The 24,219-nt window shown below is 44.3% G+C and overlaps 1 protein-coding gene across 2 annotated transcripts in view; it reads right to left on the bottom strand.

Annotated features, from left to right (window-relative positions):
* Positions 1-24,219, bottom strand: part of DCP1A (decapping mRNA 1A) — a 58,759-nt gene that overhangs the window by 10,813 nt on the left and 23,727 nt on the right. For both annotated transcript variants that reach the window (XM_069736726.1, XM_069736727.1), the window contains 3 exons: positions 21,214-21,280; positions 9,497-9,623; positions 4,967-5,074 (listed from right to left, as the gene is read on the bottom strand). In XM_069736726.1, the coding sequence (XP_069592827.1) occupies positions 4,967-5,074; positions 9,497-9,623; positions 21,214-21,280 (302 nt within the window). The remainder of the gene's footprint in view (positions 1-4,966; positions 5,075-9,496; positions 9,624-21,213; positions 21,281-24,219) is intronic.

Raw genomic sequence — 24,219 nt, 5'->3', positions numbered from 1 at the left:
TAGTTTTTCTTTAACAAGCCTCCTACTCTGCTCTCATTACCTGTATTAATTACAAATGTTTGATCTCATTATCTGTATAAAAGACACCTGTCCACAAACTCAGCCACACTCCAACCTCTCCACCATGGCCAAGACCAAAGAGCTGTCTAAGGACAAAATTGTAGACCTGCACAAGGCTGGGATGGGCTACAGGACAATAGGCAAGCAGCCTGGTGAGAAGGCAACAACTGTTGGCACACTTATCAGAAAATGGGAGAAACAGAAGATGATTATCAGTCTTCATCGGTCTGGGGCTCCATGCAAGATCTCGCCTCGTGGGGTAAGAATGATTCTAAGAAAGGTCAGGAATCAGCCCAAAACTACATGGGAGGACCTGGTGAATGACCTGAAGAGAGCTGGGATGACAGGGTCAAACATTACTCTTAGTAGCACACTACGCAATCATGGATTAAAATCCTGCAGAGCCCATAAAGTCCTCCTGCTCACTCCAGCACATGTCCAGGCCTGTTCAAAGTTTACCAATGACCATCTTGATAAACCAGAGGAGGCATGGGAGAAGGTCACGTGGTTGGATGAGACCAAAAAATTACTTTTTGGTATCAACTCCACTCGCTATGTTTGGAGGAAGAAGAAGGAGGAGTACAACCCCAAGAACATCATCCCAACCATGAAGCATGGTGGGGGAAACATCATACTTTGGGGGAAGGGGGGTGTGCTTCTCTGCAAAAGGGACAGGACAACTGCACCGTATTGAAAGGAGGATGGATGAATTTTGGCCAACAACCTCCTTCCCTTTGTAAGAGAATTGAAGATGGGTCGTGGCTCGGGCTTCCAACATGATTAACGACCCAAACCCAAAGCCAGGGCAACTAAGGAGTGGCTTCGTAAGAAGCATTTCAAGGTCCTGGAGCGGCCTACCCAGTCTCCAGACCTGAACCCAATAGAATATCTTTGGAGGGAGCTAAAACACAATGTTGCCCAGTGACAGCCCCGAAACCTGAAAGATCTGGAGAAGACCTGTATGGAGGAGTGGGCCAAAATCCCTGCTGCCGTGTGTGCAAACCTGGTCCAGAACTACAGGAGACGTCTGACCTCTGTAATTGCAAACAAAGGTTTCTGGACCAAATATTAAGTTCTGTTTTTCTTTCGTATCAAATACTTATTTCATGCAATAAAATGCAAATTAATTTGGTAAATATCATAAAATGTGATTTTCTGGTTTTTATTCTTGGATTATGTCTCTCACAGGTGAAGTGTATCTACCATAAAATTACAGACCTCTTCAGTCTTTGTAGGTGGGAAAACTTGCAAAATCGGCAGCGTATCAAATACTTATTTTCCCCACTGTATTCCTAGTAGTCAGTAAAAGGGAGGTTAGCTAAACATCAAGGTGCTGAGACCACCTTCTCCACTAGAGGGCACAATACTACTACATTTGTGCAAGTGACTGTCCGCTCCCAGACACTCCGCACCCCAATGACCACGTGCACACACCGCATCATACGCCGATGATCAGACTCAGGCCCACAACACACAATTTCTACATCAGACTTTTCTTTTTTTTCCCCCAAAGAAGCCATGAGCCGGGGACACACACGTGCACTTGTTTAGCTGCTCCGTACAGATGGTCTCCGCTTATATTCAGTTCACTGGAAACCAAAGAGAAATAATGAAAATATTCTGGGCATATGGCGAGACTACACGCAATTAGATAACAAGTAGAGCCATAGCTCATGACATGCGGCCCACTGCCTGCTTATTGCAGGGAGCTAACTGAAATCTGTGCTTGTATTACATAAGTATACGTGAGAATATAATATAATATACAGTGTATACATATGTGTGTATATATATATATATATATATATATATATATATATATATATATATATATATATATATATATATATATATATATACATATACATATACATACACACACACATGTACATACACACACAGCAGCAGACACTGGGTATGGGATGGATTCAGATCCATCCTTAAAAGGCATCGAAACCTACCTTAAAGGGAATGTGCCAGCAGGTTTTGCTATGGAATCTGAGAGCAGCGTGACATGAGGGCACAGAGCCTGGATTCCAGCAATGTATCACTTACTGGGCTGCTTGCTGTAGTTTTCATCGTATTTCTTATGCAGATCTAGCAGTTCTCTGAATGTAGAGCCCTGAATAACCCCGCCCACACCACTGATTGGCTGCTTCCTATGTACACTGTCAGCAAGCTGCCAATGAGTGACTGGGGGCGGGGTTATACAAATTAGTCCAACTGGCCTGCAAGTGAACTTCTTGTGTTAATAAAACACTGATTGTATTACAACTACAGCAAGCTGCTGAGCAAGTGACATCCCAGGAATCAGGCTCTCTGCCCCTACATTAATTTATCACTCAGATTACATAGCAAAGGTCTGCTGACAATTTCCCTTTAAAGGGGCTGAAGTTGGGAAGATATTTATAAGCTTTTCCAGAAAATGACTGAATGGCTAACTTTTCACCAGAATAGAGGGGTGTCGTCTTGAGGTTCTACAACCTTAGTCCCCCAAATAATTAATAAACTGGAGGCCAATTTGCAGTCTACATGTACCGCCATATTCACAGACTCAGACTGCGCCTGTCTTGGCCTCTGTATACACAGAGCAGAGCCGTGGCGTCAGAGCCCATTCTGGTGGCGTCAGAGCCCATTCTGGTGGCGTCAGAGCCCATTCTGGTGGCGTCAGAGCCCATACTGGTGGCGTCAGAGCCCATTCTGGTGGCGTCAGAGCCCATTCTGGTGGCGTCAGAGCCCATTCTGGTGGCGTCAGAGCCCATTCTGGTGGCGTCAGAGCCCATTCTGGTGGCGTCAGAGCCCATTCTGGTGGCGTCAGAGCCCATTCTGGTGGCGTCAGAGCCCATTCTGGTGGCGTCAGAGCCCATTCTGGTGGCGTCAGAGCCCATTCTGGTGGCGTCAGAGCCCATTCTGGTGGCGTCAGAGCCCATTCTGGTGGCGTCAGAGCCCATTCTGGTGGCGTCAGAGCCCATTCTGGTGGCGTCAGAGTCATGGAAATTGAGGAGTCCAAGTCGGAGGTTTGGCTTACTGACTCCACAGCAGTGAGCAGAGCAGGCCTATATAAGATCATGGTTCCTGATGTGTAGCATACGGGTTGTGGTGGTGCAGCCACTGGACTGGTGATCACACAAGTTCCCAGTCTGGGGGGAATGGTAGGCTGTGACGAGGACTGTGGACGTCGCCACAGTGAACAATGGTATGGACAATATATGCCCAGTGTCAGGAACAAGTTATACGCCAAGCTAGTGGCCCAGGATTTCATTTTTTTTGCAGGGTGATGTATGAAGTGTTGTGCTGGAGTGAGAGTTCTTTATGTGCCAACCATTATCCCATAAGAAGGTGATCCTGAGAGCTGCTCCTCTGTATGATGCCCAGATGGCATGTATAGTCTGTGGTGCCCGGCAGGTGTGGGTGAAATATGTCCTAGGGGGAACGCTCCGGCATTGCTGCGTCCCAGTGCAGGCGTTTGATTGACCCGAGCGGCACGAATGCCGACGTAGGACGTCAGGAACGTCTAGGGATCGGTGGACTTCTCGCCTACAACAAAGCACCGAACCTCTGAATGGAGACGGGTTGTACAAATGGTGTAATCTCCGAACCACGGCGTTTTTCTGCGACGCTCACCTTTACTAGGAGAGAACATGCTCTGATGAATTATTAAAGGCGACATAAAAAAAAAGTAAGGGGAGGAAAGTTCTGAAAAGCCGAATACTACATAAGTCATCCATCTAAAAGTCTCCCAGCAGGGAAGAGATCTACAGTGGAAGGTTCCCAGACCCCGCGCCCAAGGATTAACCCCCAACACTACCCGACATATCCGATGGCCACAGATTACTTTTATCCCATTGATCTTAAGGATTTTTTTTTTTTTTTACTTTATTATTACGGTGTTCTTAGAGCTGACATTTTCATTTTCTGTACATTTGGCCTAAATGAAATATTCGAGTCCCTCGACAATAAGCAGATCATGAAGGACCCCCGTACTGAGACCGCCGGGAATCAGCTGCATTTTATAGGGTTAACGAGTTGGCGGTGTACTGGAGGACTCAGGGCGGATGTATACTGCGGACTTGTGGCATTAAAATAACTACAGATTTGACTGTCGCTCACACAGGCCGCGCACAAAAGTTTGGTAAAGTAGTAATCGTTCTGTGCACACAAGCAGTTATTATTCTCTGCAGCACGTCCTGTTTACACAGGAAGACGTGCTGCTGAAAACAACGATATATTAAAAGAGCTTAAAAATAGTTCACAAGGCTCGTTTATTTGACAATTAGAGTATTGGGAAACAAGCATTCCTAAGAAAGCGACTACATCCCAAAGCGAACGTACGCAGATAAGGTGTTATCCGAGCATGCTCTGCTGCTGAGTGTCTTCTGCGTACTCGAATAATATGTTCAAGTCCTCACAGCTGCAGGTCTCATGGCCGTTCGACAGCCTCAACACATGCAGGGATTGCTTAAAAAATGGCAACAGCCTCGAGACATGCACCCGCGGGGACTCGAACATGTTATTCGAGCACGCCGAAGTCATTCGAGCATGCTCAGATAACACCTTATTCGAGGACATCCACTCCTCACTAGTGAGGACCCCTCTACTGTTAATAATTACTTAACAGGGTAAATAAAAGTAAAAGTTGTAAAGATGCATCATTCCTTTAGGAATCTGCTTATTTCTCCACGTATAAAAAAACAAAGATTGCCATAGATACATTGCTCACCACCGATGCAGCCGCCAGTTCTCGGAGACCCCGCTGCGCTGCCCAGAGTATGATCCTGCCCTTATCTGTGGGGTCTCACAGATCTCTGAGTAATAATGACCCATTTGATGGTAAGAAGAGCATCTTCATCTCATATCCGTCCTCTACAGAGACCAACAGATCGTAGACATTCTCAGGAGCGCTCACCTTATCCTGTGGAGCAGAAGAGGACACCAGTTCCGAAGGGTCTAAACTTTCACACTTCACAAGGGAAATATTTTTGGTGACTACGGCGCTGGAATCATTTCCTTGGCCCTATTAAAAGAAGGAAAGAGACATCAGAAGAAGACTAGTATGGCAGGAAATCGGTCCAGGTTTACTAGGCTTCAGATAAAGTAAATGTTGGTCGACCAGTTTATGGCCATAGTTTTCCATAGATACGTATGCTTGGCGGAGGAAGCATGGGTTTAATGGAGATAATCCACTCCCAGAGGAGTCTGCAGCGCTCCCTTCTCCCCAACATCTGTGACCATCCTTTCTCCTGAAAATCTGACATGGGGTAGTGGCCAACGGGGTCCTCCGTTTAGAAGCCGAGTCATCTGTTTCTTTTAATTCCTGGATTGAGGTTTCACACTCAATTCATGGGTAAAATCAGTATTCAATGAAGACGATTTTCCCATTACTGACACAGAAGATTGCAGTTGGTGCTTATAAAATACTATGAATGGAGGGAGGGGCTGGAGGCAGAAACAGATTCTACTGGAATGACAGTTACCACTCTCCATAGAAGATATGTACCATTGCAAGCAACTCCAGATCTCTTCACAGTCCTCCCCCCACACTGACTGCCATGAAATGAGATTTGGAAGTGTTTGTAATGATACATAAATCATCTCTATTTCTACACGAGCTACAGAGATGTCCCAAAAAAGGTATGTGCCGATGAGGCATCATAAGCGCAGCTCCCCCTCTAAAGAGAAAATTAAAAAAAGAATATAGAGCACTGTGCATAAATTTTAAGCAGGATCCGGGGTAAAAAAATAAAAAAAAAACGCTGCCAAGTATGAATGCTTTCAAAAATAGACATTTTAATATAATACCATCAGGGAGGCGTCTGATTGCCACCAACTTTAATCTGCAGCAGGATATCGACACCAAACTTACAGCCAATGGTCATTTAAGGAAATCTCCCAGAGGTTTTGCCACCCCATCTGAGAGCAGCATGATGTAAGGGCAAAGACCATGATTCCAGGGATGTGTCACTTACTAGGCTGCTTGCTGCCGTTTGTCATAAAATCACTATTTTCTGCTGCAGATCTAGCAGTTCGCCGAATCCTAAGCCCGGTGTAATCCCACCCACTTCACTGATTGGCCTCTTTCTGTGTACGCCTTGCATAGGCAGAAAGCTGGCAGTCAGTGGTGGGGACGGAGTTACACAGAGTTCATGAATGTGGAGGACTAGATGCCAGCAGGTTTACTAATCCTTTAGTCACAATCTCCTGCTGATAAAACAGTGATTTTCACAATACTACAGCAAGCAGCCCAGTGTCACATCACTGGAATTAGGGTCTCTGTCTCTACATCATGCTGCTCTCAGATTAGGTGTCAAAATGATTCCCTTGAAGGACTATCTTTAGTTTAACCCCTTTGCGCCATACTAGTATGGCGCATGTCACGTCTCCCCTTTGATGAGAGCTCCGATGGTGAGCCCACATCTTTCTCGGAACAAAAAATGGAGACACTACGGGTCTCAGAAATAGCGCAATTTATTTCTTTTTTTATTTATTTTTACAAACTTTGGATTTTTTTTTCACCACTTAAAAAAGAACCTAGACATGTTTGATGTCTATGAACTCGTGATGAGCTGGAGAATCATAATAGGTCAGTTTCAGCATTTGGTGAACATGCTTATAAAAATTTAAAAAAAAAAACAACATTGTGGAATTGCACTTTTTTTTGCAGTTCCACCGCACTTGGAATTTTCCCGTTTTTGAATATAAGATATGGTGAAACCATTGGTGTCGTTCAAAAGTACAACTAGTCTCGCAAAAAACAAGCCATCACACGGCCATATTGACAGAAAAATAAAAAAAATAAAAAGTTATGGCTCTGGGAAGGAGGGGAGCAAAACAACAACAAAAAAAACAAACGCAAAAATGAAAAGGGGCTGCAGCGCGAAGGGGTTAAAGTACAACAAGGAGTTCTGCCAGTGATGATCCGGCCCCCGCAGAGCCCTGATCTCAACGTCATTCAGTCTGTCTGGGATTACATGAAGAGACAGAAGGATTTGCACAAGCGGCATCCACAGAAGATCTGTGGTTAGGTCTCCGAGATGTTTGGAATAACGATCCTGTTAAGTCCCTTCAAAATCTGTGTGACAGTGACAAGTACGTAGGAGAAATTATGCCATTTTAAAGGCTCCTAATAATGATTTGATTTAGACTTTTTTTGATCATAAAATATAAAATACAAATTGGAGGAAGGCTTGACAAAAGCAATGATAATAAAAGGTCAGGAGAGGACATTTCACCTCTGCGTAGTTGGGAAAGGATGCGGTGAAGGCCACTTAAAGATGGCAGCATTAAGACACTGATCACTTGCTGCATATACTGTTATCCAGGCCTCAAAATCACAACCTGCGCTCATCCAGCCAGTATTCGGCACTTATTTGTAGGATTAACGTGTACTTAGGAGTCTAGATTAAGTCACCCAGGCCCTTAATAAATCTCTTGCTGCCTTTGTGGACATGCCAGGCTGTCATCGGGGCCAATCTCGAGTGGGCGGCTCATCGGGATTATTTTATGATCCATCTGGAATAAGCAGTTCCCATTACGGGCCTGTGGCTTAATTACTAGAAGCGAGAGTGTAGGGATGTGAGTGGTGAGCGCAGGGCATGGATACATGGTGGAAGTGTATGCGGTACGGAGGATAAAAGCAAGGAGGTGAGAAATGGACAAGAATCATCATGCACCCCAAAACAATATCGGACCAGATTGAGGAACACTGATAACGTAGAAAACAAAAATCCGGTAATAGGAGAGTGTGAAAAATCTGAAGCCCTGTCAACACGCTGGCGCAGTCAGACAGCCGTATTAATGGGAAGCCGGTACACAGACTGGCTGGCAGCTCTCCCGACCAGAGCGTAACGGCTGCATAGAAATATATGAAGCCGACACGCTCGGGTAGGGAGAGCCGCCAGCCAGTCCATCAGCTCCCTTCCGAGTTATATGGTCATCTAACTGCACACATACCATCGCTATGGTTGGCTATAAAACTGGTCTCTAAGGTTTCTCTCTATTTTCATTTTTTTTTTTTTTTTTTTTTTAAAAAGAGGACTTGCCAATTATTTCTAATTGTTTTACCAGATGGAAATGCAAAATGCTCCTGAATCCAGCATGTTTTTTCTTTTTGTTCTGGTGTCTCTCCATTTCCGAGATATAGCCCTTTCTTCCTTTTATGTAAATCAAATCATTAACCAAGTGGGCGTTGGCTTCAATTCTGTTTTCTAGAGAACCACGCCTACTTAGTTATCAAGGCAAGAGTTACATACAAGTAAGAGAGGGGGCCATCTCTCAGGAACAGTGCAGGATCAAAAGATAAAAAAAACAACTAAGATTCAGGGGGAATAACTGCATTTACAGTAGGTAAAAAAAAACAAAACACATTTATGGCAAGGGAAAAACCCTCTTGAAACAAAAAAAAAAAAAAAAAGGCCCTTACACCAGTTTGAACACTAGCACCATCATAGAACAGTACCCTGCAGAGCTAAGAAACACAATTTTTACTTTTAATTTCTTGCCTCTGTTGTGGAGATAGTTGCTTAAGTTTAGGTGATAAATTATGTAAAGTTCAACTGGGAGATTTGTTTCTTGAGGCATGTACTTCTTCTGTAAGAGCTTGACCCATCGTAAGCAAGAGGTGTCATACAGGGGAGAAAGAACACACCCTCCTCTCGTCACTGATCTTCTGCAGTTCCTGGGTAGAGCTACAACAGAGCCAATTCATGTATCATTACAAACACTTCCAAATTTAGATCTCATAGCAGTCAGTGTGGTGGGAAGATTGGAATTGTTTACAATGATACATAACTCAGCTCTGCTGTATCTCTATTTTCTATGGAGAACTGTAACTACCATTCCAGCATCATGTCTGTTTCTGCCTCCAGCTGCTCCCTTCATTCATAGAATTTTAAAAGCACCAATTGCAACCTCCTATCTCAGTAATGGGAAAATGTGTCTTCATTGAATACAGATTTTACCCATGAATTGAAAGATCAATCTAGGAAGTAAAAGAAGCAGATTACTCTGATAAGATATATTACAAAGATTATTTATCTCATGTGTACTATTCATCTAAGAAATAAAACCGGCAGTTACTCTAAGGGCTCATACTCACTTGCGCGAGACTCGGATGAGTCTCGCACGGCAATACCCGGCACTCAGATCAGAGCGTGCGGCTGTATAGGAATACATGCAGCCGCACGCCCCGCTCCTCTGTGCCAGGTGCAGCGCCGGGTATTGCCGTGGGAGACTCATCTGAGTCTCGCACAAGTGAGTATGAGCCCTTACAGTTACTGCATAGCATTTATACACTGGTCCCATTAGTTGCATGTTATTTAGCACGTTCCCCTAGTGCAGGAAGAATTTATTATTTTACCTCTATGCCAATAATTTGCAGTGTAAGCAAAACAGAGAATTCTATACTTCAGAATAAAACCATGGAATAAAATGGAGTCACCTTTTCATACTCATTCTTGGCCTTACTCAGCATCTCCAGGATATCTATGGCTCCAGTATTGCAGCCAATTATACCACCGTTCGGGCTCTTCCGGTTCTTCACTCTTGATGACTCCTGTTGCACCACCCTGTTAAAAAAAAAAATAAGATTAATAAAATAATTTTTCCAAAAGGTAAAAATGGTAAAGTTCTAGCGAATGCACTTAAATTCCACAAAAAAGGTCTTTTTTTCACTATGAATAAATAATAGTTGAAGATGACTTATTTAACCTGGTTAATAAAGTGATTCTGAGACCCTGATTCCAGTGATGTTTCACTTGCTTTTCTGCAGTTTTGATAAATCGCTGTTTTACCTGTTGTAGATCTAATGGTTCTCTGAATGCTGAGCTCTGTATAACCCCGCCCACACTCCTGATTGGCAGCTGTGTACACTGTGCATAGGCAGAAAGCTGCCAATCAGTTGTGGGGGCAGAGTTATACAGAGCTCAGTACTACATAAGAGGAGACAACTAGTCCTCTAGTGATAATCTCCTGTTGATAAAACACTGATTTTACTCAAACCTACAACAAGCAGCCCAGTAAGGGACACATAGCTGGAATCAGAGTAATTAGCAAAAACCTGCTGACAGATTCTCGTTAATGAAAACAGTCTACACCCACTAGAACCACGACAGGGTATTTAGACCAGGGCAACACAAGTCGCGCAACGTTCAACTGCAGTGTCACACTGCAACATTATTTCCTACGGTGTCGCGCTGCGACCTGCGACTTTGACAGCTGCAAATGTTGCCGAATGTGTTGGATCCTCCGTCGCTTGTCGCATACCACTCACTGACCATAGACATCAATGCTACTTATCTATGAATTGGGCATTTTTTTATAGCAAGTTCCCTGCTATAAAATAGTCGTAGAGAAGCTGCACATGTGTTTTTTGGTTGCACGACTTATCTGAGAATTTCTGTCTAGTAGCGTCAGCCTAAAACAGCATCAGAACCAAAGCTAGCATATTAAAAAAAAAAAAAAACAACAACTTTACGCCACACGTCTCATCTTCTGGAGGAATTAATGGAATTATAACAAAATTATTACAACCTCAACGTGAAAAAAAAAAAAAAAAAAAGCGGACGCTTTTTTTTTTTTTTTTTTTAATGCACGTTTTGGACATAGTCCAGTAGAAAATGATGTCCAAATCTTCACCAACTCTAAATATAGGACGACACTGACCCCATCTGACCCTTCCAGCGCAGCTTCTGCTTCACTGGCTAAACCCTCCCAGGCCCAAAATGTAGCAATGAAAATACACTACTAACCTCAGTCATATCCCTCCTCTGTAATCCGCTTTAATAAAAGCCCTATTAATCAACAAAACAGGCTTTGTACGTGCGGAGTGGCAGCCGAGCGGCTCTGTCACGTCTGAGGTCCTGGGCAGGACCGCCGCTCCCGGCAGCGCCAAAGGATGCCATCCGTACGATTCCTCAATGTGTCACTCAATCAAGTCACCGTTCCTGCAGGTCCAAAATCTGTCTACCAAGGTTGTGAATCCTTCCTTAAGATGGACTGCATGATATGCCCCAATTCAGATTTTGCAGGAGTGAAGTGAATTAAAGGAAACCTAAATGATAATTAGTAATATCACATGACCCACTCCTGATTGACCCTCCTGAAAACAAGGAATCTCTTCTCTGGCCCGGTCCTCAGAGATACAAATCACGCAATATAAAGTGGGAACGTGGCATAAAGACAGCCTGACTTGACCCTGTAGCATCGCCACCTCCATGATTTGATAGTCCTACTTGGCATAGGTACGATTGGGCATTACACTTTAATTTTTAGATGGCATTTATTAAAAATGACACATGGTCTGGAGCTACGAAAAACACCTTTGGATGTTATGGGAACGAAGTGAGTGCACTGAATGTGCCACAAGGCGAATCCCAAAAATAAAGGAAGTGTAAGAGGTGGTAAGAGCAAGGGAAAAGAAGTGAGTGCACTGAATGTGCCATAAGGTGAAACCCAAAAACAAAAAGTGTAAGAGGTGGTAAGAGCAAGGGAAACGAAGTGAGCGCACTGAATGTGCCATAAGGTGAAACCCAAAAACAAAGAAAGTGTGAGAGGTGGTAAGAGCACGGGAAACGAAGTGAGCGCACTGAATGTGCCATAAGGGGAAACCCAAAAACAAAGGAAGTGCAAGAGGTGGTAAGAGCACGGGAAACCAAGTGAGCGCACTGAATGTGCCACAAGGTGAATCCCAAAAACTAAGGAAGTGTAAGAGGTGGTAAGAGCATAGTAAACGAAGTGAGTGCACTGAATGTGTCATAAGGCGAAACCAAAAACAAAAGGAAGTGTAAGAGGTGGTAAGAGCACGGGAAACGAAGTGAGTGCACTGAATGCGCCATAAGGAGAAAGCCAAAAACAAAGGAAGTGTAAGAGGTGGTAAGCGCACGGCTTGTACTTTAGAGCTTTGCACCAATAATGGGCACAATCGTTGGGCACCTGGGCTTTTAACCTTCCAATAGACGCTGAGCTGCAGTATCTGAGAATGCTAGACAGCGCAGAGAGACTCCAGTGTACTTTCGGCCGGTGTAGGATTAGTGTGAGGACCCCACTGATCGGATATTGATGACCTATCCTAAAGACGTCACTGTGCGCTATGCAGGATCTGTCTCACTTCGGAGTAAAAAAAAAAAAGAAAAAAAGTGAACCAGATGAAATATTTTTGTGTTCCGTCGAGGTTTCGAGCATTTCGAGGGGAACAAAAAACTGAGCTGCACAGAAGTGTTAAATTTTAGGTGAAATATTTAGAATTGAGAGTCCTCAAATTGTTTAACACGGTAATAAGATATATTTCTTTCCTGTATCAAATTTTAGGTGAACATCCAAGATTTCCTTTTTGCTCTTACCATTTGATACCCGCCTGGCTTAAGCTTACACTGGCGCGATGTATATGTAATGTAGGACACTGACAGCTTACGTTGCTCAGTGGCACGTGACCATATACATCACTAATGCACCGAGAAGACGCATGAAATTTATCTTCCGTAAAAAGTAAAAAAAAAAAAAAAAAAAAGTAAATAAATAAAAAATAGTGAGATGCAGCACTGCCTATTTATCTGACTGTAATGGATGACGGTGTATATAAATCTCTCCCTGAACCTCCTGGGACTCGTCACACTTACAAAAAAACTCACTATCTCAAGGAACCATTATCTTAAGGATAGGCCATTAGCACCAGATCCATGGCTGGACGGCTCTTGGTCTCCCCGTCAAGCAAATCCTTTTTTCAAGGAACCCAATAATGTTCCTGTATTTCCTTGTGTTCTCTTGGACAACTGTGGCACCATTTCAATCTTTCATAACATGGGGATACTAAAACGTAAAAACGCATGTGACAACTATGGTGTCGGTCCTCTGTGGCACCCATGAGGACCAATGGAGTGCGAACATCCATGGCTGGCACTTGTCAGACAGCATTTTGGGCACCTCTTATGATTACTAAGCCCAAGTGACTCCTTGGGAGGACGTAAGAGGCACCCATGATGCTGGCTTTCAAGTGATGGCCGAGGAAGGTCACACCACGCTGATCCGGTCGTGCTGCCACAGCTAGCATAGACGTCATATCATGGTCCTGCTGATTATTTGTTCAACTCTTCTGTAAATAAACAGAAACCAATTACGAGTGTGTGTCATACACTTTTAGAAACCACATATCTTTTACAATGATAAGTCCAGAATCCAGTCACAAATATCCCCTCCGGTGTAAGGAATCTTGAATAAATTATACATTCAGGACAATCCGTTTTGCTGCCGAGCGCCACATCCCGAGCAGCTGGCAGATCCATGGTTTCCAAATCTATTAAATGCAAGGACCAAGCGTTCTGCAGACATAAAATATAAAAAAAAATAAACTAAACTGTTAGACTGTCACAGCACGAGCTACTGTACACTGTATAAATAAATTAAATTAAAAGGGGTTGTTTGGTACTTTTACGTCCATTCCCTATCCTTAGGTCATCAGTGTCAGATCTTGGGGCTGGGACTTCCGGCACGGGGCCGATCAGCTCTTCCCAGGATCGGGATCCACAGCACAGCACCATTAAGTGTACAAGTGGCCACGGCCGGGTGCTAAATGCTTTGGTGTAACCACCAGCTCTAGTTGGGTTGAAATGCCGGAACAGCACGGTGCCTCAGTATTTAGTACAGTGGGGTCCTGAGTTCACAGACCACCAAGGAAAACATCTGCAAGGAGTTTGTATGTTCTCCCTGTATTTGCGTGGGTTTCCTGCGGGTTCTCCGGTTTCCTCCCACATTCCAAAGACAAACTGATAGGCAATGTAGATTGTGAGCCCCAATGGGGAGAGTGATGATAATGTGTGTAAAGCGCTGCGGAATATGACATTGCTATATAAACTAAGCATAACAAATAAGAGCAGCCACGAAGTAGGACATGGAAGTGAATTACTTGAAGAATAAGGACGGCAGTTCGGAGGACAAGGACACTCTCAGATCTAGCAGCAGTGAGGAAGGGATGTACCCGGGTAAGGTAACGTTCACATTAGCGTTGTGCGCCGCTGCGTCGGCGACGCAACGCACGCAAAAACGCGCAAAAACGCACGCAAAAACGCTGCGTTTTGCGACGCATACGTCGTTTTTTGCCGAAATTCGGACGCAAGAAAAATGCAACTTGTTGCGTTTTCTTGGTCCGACGCTTGCGGCAAAAAAGACGCATACGTCGCACAACGCAACAAAAAAAAAAAAAAAACGCATGCGTCCCCCATGTTAAATATAGGGGCGCATGACGCATGCGTCGCCGCTGCGTCGCCCGACGCAAACTAGCATAACGCTAGTGTGAATGTAGCCTAACTTGCACTCCTTATAACGAAGCCTTCATTGAAGTAGAGCTGTGCCACCCAAGGTTGTGCCAATGACCGCATGATTTTATGTGCTCACTACACCAAAGATTGCCATTCCCTGCTATACAGTTGTTGTTTTTTATGTAAAGCCTATGGGGAACCTTTTGACCTTTGAAAGAATGATTTTCACATCAGTTACGAGTTACCTTTAGTTAATAAAACTGTGCAAACGTTCAGTCTGCAATCTTCATTCATTCAATCACTTACAGACTGAATAATAAGCAGTTTGCAGCCTAAGGCAAGTATTAGCTTTTTTTATCTTCTGGGAGTGCCTCTCCCAGTAATGCAGGCTGGATATGTGATCTATGAGTAGTATCCAGGGTGCTACTTTCTCCATTAGCTTATATATCAAAGCTTCTAGCCTGCACTTTATATACACAGTCTGCTTTCTATGTCTGCTCTCACCACTGTGTGGAAACTGGTGTACATCCTTCTTCCCCTCTATTCTGCTAGATAAAGGGGGGAGAAAGAAAAAAGCTGTCAGGACCAGGAGGTATCGGTTTTGCAGATCACTTAGGTAGAAGTACTTACAGCAGCAAAATGGTAGAAAACTTGTAATGCAGACTATTTTCAAAGATTCACAATTTTGTATTTAGGAATCAAATGAACAAAATAATAAATAATAATAAACATGTACAAAAGTGTACAATACATAGCCTTAAAATTACATGACCGTTGAATTTGATTCAGCATGCGCGCAGGATGTTTCAAAACAATATTAATACGGTTGTCAATGTATAGAAAAAACACGATATCCTAAAAAAAAAAATGGCACCACACCTGTTAGCACACTGTGTGGTGCGGCTTACTCTTAATTCAACGGAGCCAGACTACAAATACAAAGAAAGCAAATGCTATTAATGAGTGTCAACTGACTCGGGAAAATGGGTATCACACTAAAGAGTACAACTGACCCTGCCGGTTCCTGTACAGACTACAGATTCTATCCCCATAGTCCCTAGTGGTTCCTGCATGAGCCAGAATAGCCCTAACCTCAGACTAGAAGATATCAACTCAGACCTATACTGACTGAAAGGCCGCCAATTGTTTCATGTTCCTCCAAATAAAAAAAAAATAATCAAAATCGGAGAGCAGAATGTAAAATTATCAACAGAAGGGGAAGTGTGCTGAAATAGAAAGATCCCAGAGTGAGTAAAAACAAACCAAAAAATACAAAAACAAAGAAAAAAAAAAAAAAAAAAAAAAAGGATCTGGTACATACAGTTACAAAATATGCTGCCTACTTCCTAAAAAGATCCTGATCCCGTAGTTCTTAGTGGTTCCTGCCAGAGCCGAGACAGCCTTAAGTTCAGACTAGAAGATGGCAACTCCAACCTATGCTGCCTGAAAGGAGGACAGAGCAGAGTGTTAATTACCTACAGAAGGGGAAGAGTGCTGAAATAGGAAAAGATCGCAGAGTGGGTGAAAAACCACGAAATACAAAATAAAATATCTAGTATGTACAGATGGAAAATATGCCGACTACTTCCTAAAGAGAAACAGAAGAAAGGTGCAGGGTAAAGCTCATAAATGGCAAATAAACCCTAGCTGATCTTTCACTACTTGGAATAAATGATAGCAGTATAGCTGGACATCCAAATGAGACCATCACCAGCACGTACACATGCTTCTCACAACATTAGATTATCATTAAAAAGTTAATTTATCTCAGTTCTTCAATACAAAAACTGAAACTCCTATATTCTATAGAGTCATTACACACAGAGTGATCTATTTCAAGTGTTTATTTCTGTTATTCTGTTAACGTTGATGATTATGGCTTACAGCCAATGAAAACCCAAATTCATTATCTCAGTAAATTAGAATACTTTATAACATCAGCTTGAAAAATTATTTCAAAATTCGCAATGTTGGCCTACTGAAATGTATATTCAGTAAATGCACTCAATACTTGGTCGGGCTCCTTTTGCATCAATTACTGCATAAATGCGGCGTGGCATGGAGGTGATCAGCCTGTGGCACTCCTGAGGGGTTATGGAAGCCCAGGTTGCTTTGATAGCAGCCTTCAGCTTGTCTGCATTGTTGGGTTTCGTGTCTCATCTTCTTGACAATACTCCATAGATTCTCTATGGGGTTAAGGTCAGGCGAGTTTGCTGCCAATCAAGCACAGTGATACTGTTGTATGTACACCAGGTATTGGTACTTTTGGCAGTGTGGACAGGTGCCAAGTCCTGCTGGAGAATGAAATTTCCACCTCCAAAAAGCTTGTCGGCAGAGGGGAGCATGAAGTGCTCTAAAATCTCCTGGTAGACGTCTGCACTGACTTTGGTCTTGATAAAACACAGTGGACCTACACCAGCAGATAACATGGCTCCCCAAATCAACACTGATTGAGGAAACTTCACCCTAGACCTCCAGCAGCTTGGATTGTGGCCTCCACTCTTCCTCCAGACTCTGGGACCTTGATTTCCAAATGAAATGCAACATTTACTTTCATCTGAAAACACCTTGGACAACTGAGCAGCAGTCCAGTTCTTTTTCTCCTTGGCCCAGGTAAGACACTTCTGGCGTTGTCTATTGGCCATGAGTGGCTGACACAAGGAATGTGACACTTGTAGCCCATGTCCTGGATACGTCTGTGTGTGGTGGCTCTTGAAGCAATGACTCCAGCAGCAGTCCACTCCTTGTGAATGTCCCCAAATTTTTTAATGTCCTTTTCTTAATCCTTTCAGGGCTGCGGTTTTCCCGGTTGCTTGTGCACCTTTTTCTACCACACTTTTTCCTTCCACTCAACTTTCCATTAATATGCTTGGATGCAGCACTCTGAACAGCCAGCTTCTTTAGCAATGACATTTTGTGACTTAAGGTACCTTCACACATAACGATATCGTTAACGATATCGTTGCTTTTTGTGACGTAGCAACGATATCGTTAAGGAAATCGTTATGTGTGACAGCGACCAACGATCAGGCCCCTGCTGGGAGATCGTTGGTCGCTGAGGAAAGTCCAGAACTTTATGTCGTCGCTGGACTTCCCGCTGACATCGCTGGATCGGCGTGTGTGACACCGATCCAGCGATGTCTTCACTGGTAACCAGGGTAAACATCGGGTTACTAAGCGCAGGACCGCGCTTAGTAACCCGATGTTTACCCTGGTTACCAGCGTAAACGTTAAAAAAACAAACAGTACATACTTACCTTCAGCTGTCTGTCCCCGGCGCTCTGCTTCTCTGCACTCCTCCTGCATCCTGTGTCAGCGCCGACCAGCCGGAAAGCACAGCGGTGACGTCACCGCTCTGCTTTCCGGCTGACCGGCGCTGACAGTGCAGAGGAAAGCAGAGCGCCGGAGGACAGACAGCTGAAGGTAAGTATGTAGTGTTTGTTTTTTTTAACGCGGCCCTGCGCTTAGTAACCCGATGTTTACCCCTGGTTACCGGGGACCTCGGCTTCGTTGGTCGCTGAAGAGCTGTCTGTGTGACAGCTCCCCAGCGACCAAACAGCGACGCTGCAGCGATCGACATCGTTGTCGGTATCGCTGCAGCGTCGCTTAGTGTGACGGTACCTTTACCCTCCTTGTGGAGTGTGTCAGTGACTGCCTTCTGGACATTGTCAGGTCAGCAGTCTTCCCCATGATTGTGGAGCTACTGAAACAGACTAAGGGACCTTATTAAATCCTTAGGAAGCCTTTGCAGGTGTTTTTGTTAATTATTCTAATTTACTGAGAAAATGACTTTTGGGTTTTTATTGGCTTGTAAGCCATAATCATCAACATTAACAGAAATTAACACGTGAAATAGATCACTCAATGTGTAATGACCCTATATAATATAGGAGTTTCACTTTTTGTATTGAAGAACTGAAATAAATTAACTTTTTGATGATATTCTAACTTTGTGAGAAGCACCTGTACATATTGCATAACCCAAAATGTGATTGGGCTGACAAATGAGTAAATTAAAACACCTGTTATCCTTGCTGCAGTCTTTTTTAGGGTAAAAGAAACTAAACACTCGCAGAAAAAATGCATCTGCTGTGTCTTGGCGGACAGAGAAGCCAACTACAAAGCACAGGTTCAAGAACTCGAACCCAGAAGCACGGCAGCAAAAAGGTTTTTTTTAAACCTGGACAATCCCTTTAACAGGAATTGTGGGCTCATTGTTCAGATCCTAAATCGACCAGACATTAATACTTTGGGGGAACCCAGTGTGTTTTGGGCTTGGATACAGTGTGGAATTACCCCGGGTAGCAAGAGTCAATTGTCAAAAGAAGGTATTGTGTGCAGGGACGTCATGGAATAACGCAGCCCTATTCATGGACTCCACTTTGGTTTGATGAACAACTAAACTAACCGGATACTTCTACATTTTAAGCGTTAGTCAACAGTCAGCACGCCCGAGATCCTCGGATGGCACCTGAGCATGCTCAGAAAACACCTATCAGAGCACATTCGCTCATCACTATTCTTTAGGTGCTTTGCAACAAGAAGAAAAATTAAAAATCCATACAGCCATATATTAAAAAAAAAAAAAAAGCAAATTTGCAAAGCAGCGAGTGTAAAATGTATTGGAGATGGTGTGGCCAGCTATGAATCAGTTTCTGGAGATAGATCAGTTTATAGAAGGAACAGATTTGTATCTGCTGTGCCATGTGCACGATATAAATCATATATCATCAGCTACAAAAAGAAAATTCATCAAGACGATTATTTCTTCCAATTCGGATAAGGAAGATGGGACAAAGTTAATTGGGGAAAGCTGTAAAAATCTGTTGTGCATCGTCTATCATGTAGAAGCAAGCATGGCCCTTTCAAGCCACAGCATGTACAGCAGAGCAAAACTTACCCTTCCAGATGATCAAAGCATTGCCGAATGACGAACACAATTACTAGAATTAATTGAGCTTCCTGACTGGGAGCATAAGCATCTGGTGCCTCATGACATCCCACTAACTTGTAGGGATATTGGTTCATTGCAGAATTTTCTTATTTCGGTTTACATGGAATTACTGACTTCTAAGCACCTGAAGATTATCTTCTTCCACTATAGTAGTATCTGCAATATGTCAAAGTTTTCTTTTTTTTTACCAGAAACTTAGAGCAGTAAAAAAATAAAAGTACCGTCACAGTATGAGAACACTTCTACATTCCTGGTTAGGAAGATGTGCTGCATGAGATGATCTAATACTGTAGATAACAGGAATGCTGAGGTAAGAAGATGCTGCTCACACTGCTGTCCACCCTGTATATCTGATCTAGTACTGGAGCTACCAGGAGGCGGAGGTAAGAAGAGGCTGCTCACACTGCTGTCCACCCTGTCTATATATGATCTAATACTGGAGATACCAGGAGTACTGAGGTAAGAAGAGGCTGCCAACACTGCTGTCCACCCTGTCTATATATGATCTAATACTGGAGATACCAGGAGTGCTGAGGTAAGAAGAGGCTGCTCACACTGCTGTCCACCCTGTCTATCTGATCTAGTACTGGAGCTACCAGGAGGCTGAGGTAAGAAGAGGCTGCTCACACTGCTGTCCACCCTGTCTATATATGATCTAATACTGGAGATACCAGGAGTACTGAGGTAAGAAGAGGCTGCTCACACTGCTGTCCACCCTGTCTATCTGATCTAATACTGGAGATACCAGGGGTGCTGAGGTAAGAAGAGGCTGCTCACACTGCTGTCCACCCTGTTTATCTGACCTAATACTGGATATACCAGGGGTGCTGAAGTAAGAAGAAACTGCTCACACTGCTGTCCACCCTGTCTATATATGATCTAATACTGGAGATACCAGGAGTGCTGAGGTAAGAAGAGGCTGCTCACACTGCTGTCCATCCTGTCTATATGATCTAATACTGGAGATACCAGGGGTGCTGAGGTAAGAAGAGGCTGCTCACACTGCTGTCCACCCTGTCTATATGATCTAATACTGGAGATACCAGGGGTGCTGAGGTAAGAAGAGGCTGCTCACACTGCTGTCCACCCTGTTTATCTGACCTAATACTGGATATACCAGGGGTGCTGAAGTAAGAAGAAACTGCTCACACTGCTGTCCACCCTGTCTATCTGATCTAATACTGGAGATACCAGAGGTGCTGAGGTAAGAAGAAACTGCTCACACTGCTGTCCACCCTGTCTATCTGATCTAATACTGGAGATACCAGAGGTGCTGAGGTAAGAAGAAACTGCTCACACTGCTGTCCACCCTGTCTATCTGATCTAATACTGGAGATACCAGGAGTACCGAGATAAGGAGAATATGCTTACACTGCTGTACACCCTGTTTTTCTGATCCAATACTAGAAATACCAGACAGGAGAACTTAGATAAGAAGAGGCTGCCCACACTGCTGTCCATCCTGTCTATCTGATTTAATACTGGAGAAAGCAGGTAAGAAGAGGGCAGGCCAGATTTTGTCAATGTAACCAGTGTGGCCATGTAAATGTTTTGTAGAGATTACCTCCCTAGATAAATGCAAACGTATTTATTTTTTAGTCTTTTTCATTTCATGGACAGACAACCACTTAAAAAAATGTCCAGTTTAGAAAACCTATTGTTATATATTCTGATGGGGAATGGTTGGAGTCTCCAGGTCCAGAGAGTCATCTGTTGGCGAAAGCCGAGAGCATTTCCAAAACCATCTCTCTCTCTGGAAGACGCGCCCTGCTTTTGTGTTTGAATCATCTCCCAGAACCCATTCACTTTGCCCTGTTAGTGGCGCTGCAATATTTCAATGAAGAAACTAGACAGAAACTTGCAGATTGCCTCTGCTGAGCAGCATGGAGTCACTTGAACCAGACCACCTTGTCTCAGATATCAAAACTTTGGAGACTCAACAATCGTACTCACTCGGTCATCAGCTTTGCAATCCTCTGGCAGTCATTCAGGTCATAAAACCAGATACTGTAAATGGACACTGAAAGAGATAGAGACATATAAAAACATAAGATAAGCATTGCTATCATCCCTAATGAGTATCCTCTAACCACACCAGATAACGACAAACCACCCAGAGGCTGCACATTCCTACACCAAGAACACATGATAAGAGATATATTAGGGTTTGAGAGTTTTTTGGGGGGGAGGTGGGGGGGGTTGATTTTTTATTTTTTTTTTTAACTCCTGTTTAAAGAGAATCCATTAAGTAGAGCATAGGAAATTATCCTTATAAGCCGCAGCTGAGCGGCGATTCACAGCGCTTACCGACTGCAGGAGAGTCCCGGGAGTGCGGCGGTGAATAGCGGCGGCCCCGAGGTCGGTGAACATGACCAGGAGGAGACAAAGAGACGCCGGAGCCGGCGAGGCAGGGACCAGCCAAGATGGCGCCGACGCCAGGGAGAAGGCGGAGAAGGACAACGCGGCATGCCAGAAGAGAATGTCGGCGGCGGCAAAGCTCCAGCAGTTTGCTAGAGTGGAGGCCGCAGGGAACACAGGAAAAGCAGAGGAGGACGCCGGAGGGGACACAGACACAGAAGGAGAGGAGGAAAGCCCAGCAGAGGAGCAGGAGGTACAACAGGGGAGCAGGGATGGTGACATGGCGGTGGTAGTAGGGGGACCTGAAGATAAGGAGTCAGGAGCAGAGCCCACCCTTAGAGAGGTCTTTGCACTGGTATCATCCTGCAAACAATCCCTGACCCAGCAGCTACAGGAGGTTAAAGGGGATACAGCCCAGATAAATGCAGCCCTGCAGAAGATTGACAAACGTGTGGGGGCTGTGGAGGAAAGAGTGAGCACGGCAGAAGACCATATAGTGCAGCTGCAGAAAGCGGAGAGGAAGTTTGCTCAAACAATATCGGAGCTAGCTGCAAAAAATGAGGATCTGGAGAATAGGTCCAGAAGAAATAACATTCGCATAGTGGGTGTCCCTGAAAAAACTGAGGGGAGGAATCCCACGGAGTATATTGAAAGCTGGCTCCTTGAGACTTTTGGTGATGCAGCACTGACAAAAGTATTTGCGGTAGAGAGAGCCCACAGGGTCCCACCGAAACCACCTGTCCCTGGAGCAAGTCCCCGTACCATGCTTGCCAAAATCCTAAACTACAGAGACAGAGACATTATCCTGAGGAAGGCTAGAGACATGACGGATCTGACAATTGGAGGTCAAAGAATTGCTATTTACCCTGACTATTCCGCCCTGGTACAGAAACAACGGATGATGTTCACGGGTATCAAGAGACGGCTGAGAGAACTGGGAGTGCAATACTCCATGATGTTTCCGGCACGACAGAGTGGTAGCGTTGGATAAGATTCATTTTTTCCAGACGCCGGAGGACGCTACCCAGTGGATAGATCTTAACGCTAAAAAACTTAAAGGGAAAGGAGATTGAAAATGTGGGGCGGGTTGGTCGGGAGGTATCTTAATTCTTTCAAAAAGGGAAAAAAAGAGATTGACTGACAGTACACTGGTAATTGAAATGTGAAGGTTGGAGGGTGGAGTTGGGTATTATTCAGGGAAAGCACTGGGAGTGCTGATGCGGCGGAGAAGTACGAGGGAGGAAGGGTGTGCAGCGTACTAAAAAGTTTATTTAGTTTCTTGCAGTTGTAATATAATACAGGTTTAATTATACTGTTCTTCTAAGAATTGCGCCGAATTCTGTTATAAACGGTAGCGGGAGGCGGAAAGAGAAGGTTTAGCAAGAGTGTTCGCAACGGGTGATGGTGCCCCACTCTTGATAAGAGGCAGAATGTATAATATTGGGGGGTGTGGGGGAGGGGGGGGAGGGGTGAGGGTGGGGAGGGAAGTTAGACAGCTCAGAACCGGGAGTATTGACATAACTAAGGATGATGAGTCACATAATAGGGGACCGCTTTAAGATATTGAGCTGGAATGTGAGAGGCCTGGCGGATAAGTCTAGGAGAGCTGCGAGCTTGCAGTATGCGAAGGATGAACGGGCTTCTATGATATGCTTGCTAGAGACGCACTTGATACAGGAGAAAGTGGACGTACTAAATAGACGTTGGATACAGAAAGGGTATCACTCTACCTTCTCGACGTACTCAAGAGGTGTGTCAGTGTTGGTGCCGGTGGGAGTGCAATATGAAGAGGTGAAAGTATGCGTGGATGCTGAGGGTCAGTATGTGGTGATACAATGTATATTGTATGGAGTGAGATTGTGTGTTGCGGCAATGTATATTCCACCTCCATATTCAAGTAAGAAGATCAGGGAGGTATTGGAGAGGGTGGAACGATGGGAACCACTGCCACTCTTAATTATTGGGGATTTGAACAATATATGCAATGACTTTTGGGATAAAAATAAGAACACCCAGAATAGGTCGGAGGGGCACACTACAACATTTGGAACCTATGTGCGTGAATTAGGCATGATTGATCTATGGAGAGTTAGACATGTTGGGGAGAGAGGGTACTCGTGCTACTCGCCGGCTCATGCTACGCTATCCAGAATTGATATGGCACTGGGTAACCGCCTGTTGGACACAATGGTGGGGGAGGTGCGTTATCTGCCGAGGGCCCTTTCGGATCATAGTCCAATTGAGGTGGAGGTTAGGTTGTTGGGGACACGGACTACAAGCGGGAGAGAATGGAAGATCCATCCTAACTGGTTACAGAGTATTGACTTGGACGGTATAGGGAAGGAGGTGACGGAATTCTTTGCGTTAAATGATGGGAGTACAGATGCTCTGACTGTTTGGGATGCAATGAAAGCGTACCTGAGAGGGTTACTATTTAGAGACATTAGTAGGTGTAAGAGGAGGACAAGGGAAGCGGAGAGAGTGGCATTGGAAGAGTTGAAAGCCGCGGAGGACGAGATGGTAGTACTGGGGACCTCCGAGGCAGAGAAAAGGTTGAGAACAGCGCAAAATTGTATGGAAAAGATTCTGCTGGGAAAAGCT

Source organism: Ranitomeya imitator, chromosome 8 (genome assembly GCF_032444005.1).
Source record: "Ranitomeya imitator isolate aRanImi1 chromosome 8, aRanImi1.pri, whole genome shotgun sequence".
Lineage (NCBI taxonomy): Eukaryota > Metazoa > Chordata > Amphibia > Anura > Dendrobatidae > Ranitomeya > Ranitomeya imitator.
The sequence above is the reverse complement of the archived record's forward strand: the minus strand, read 5'-3'. Positions and strand labels throughout refer to the sequence as shown.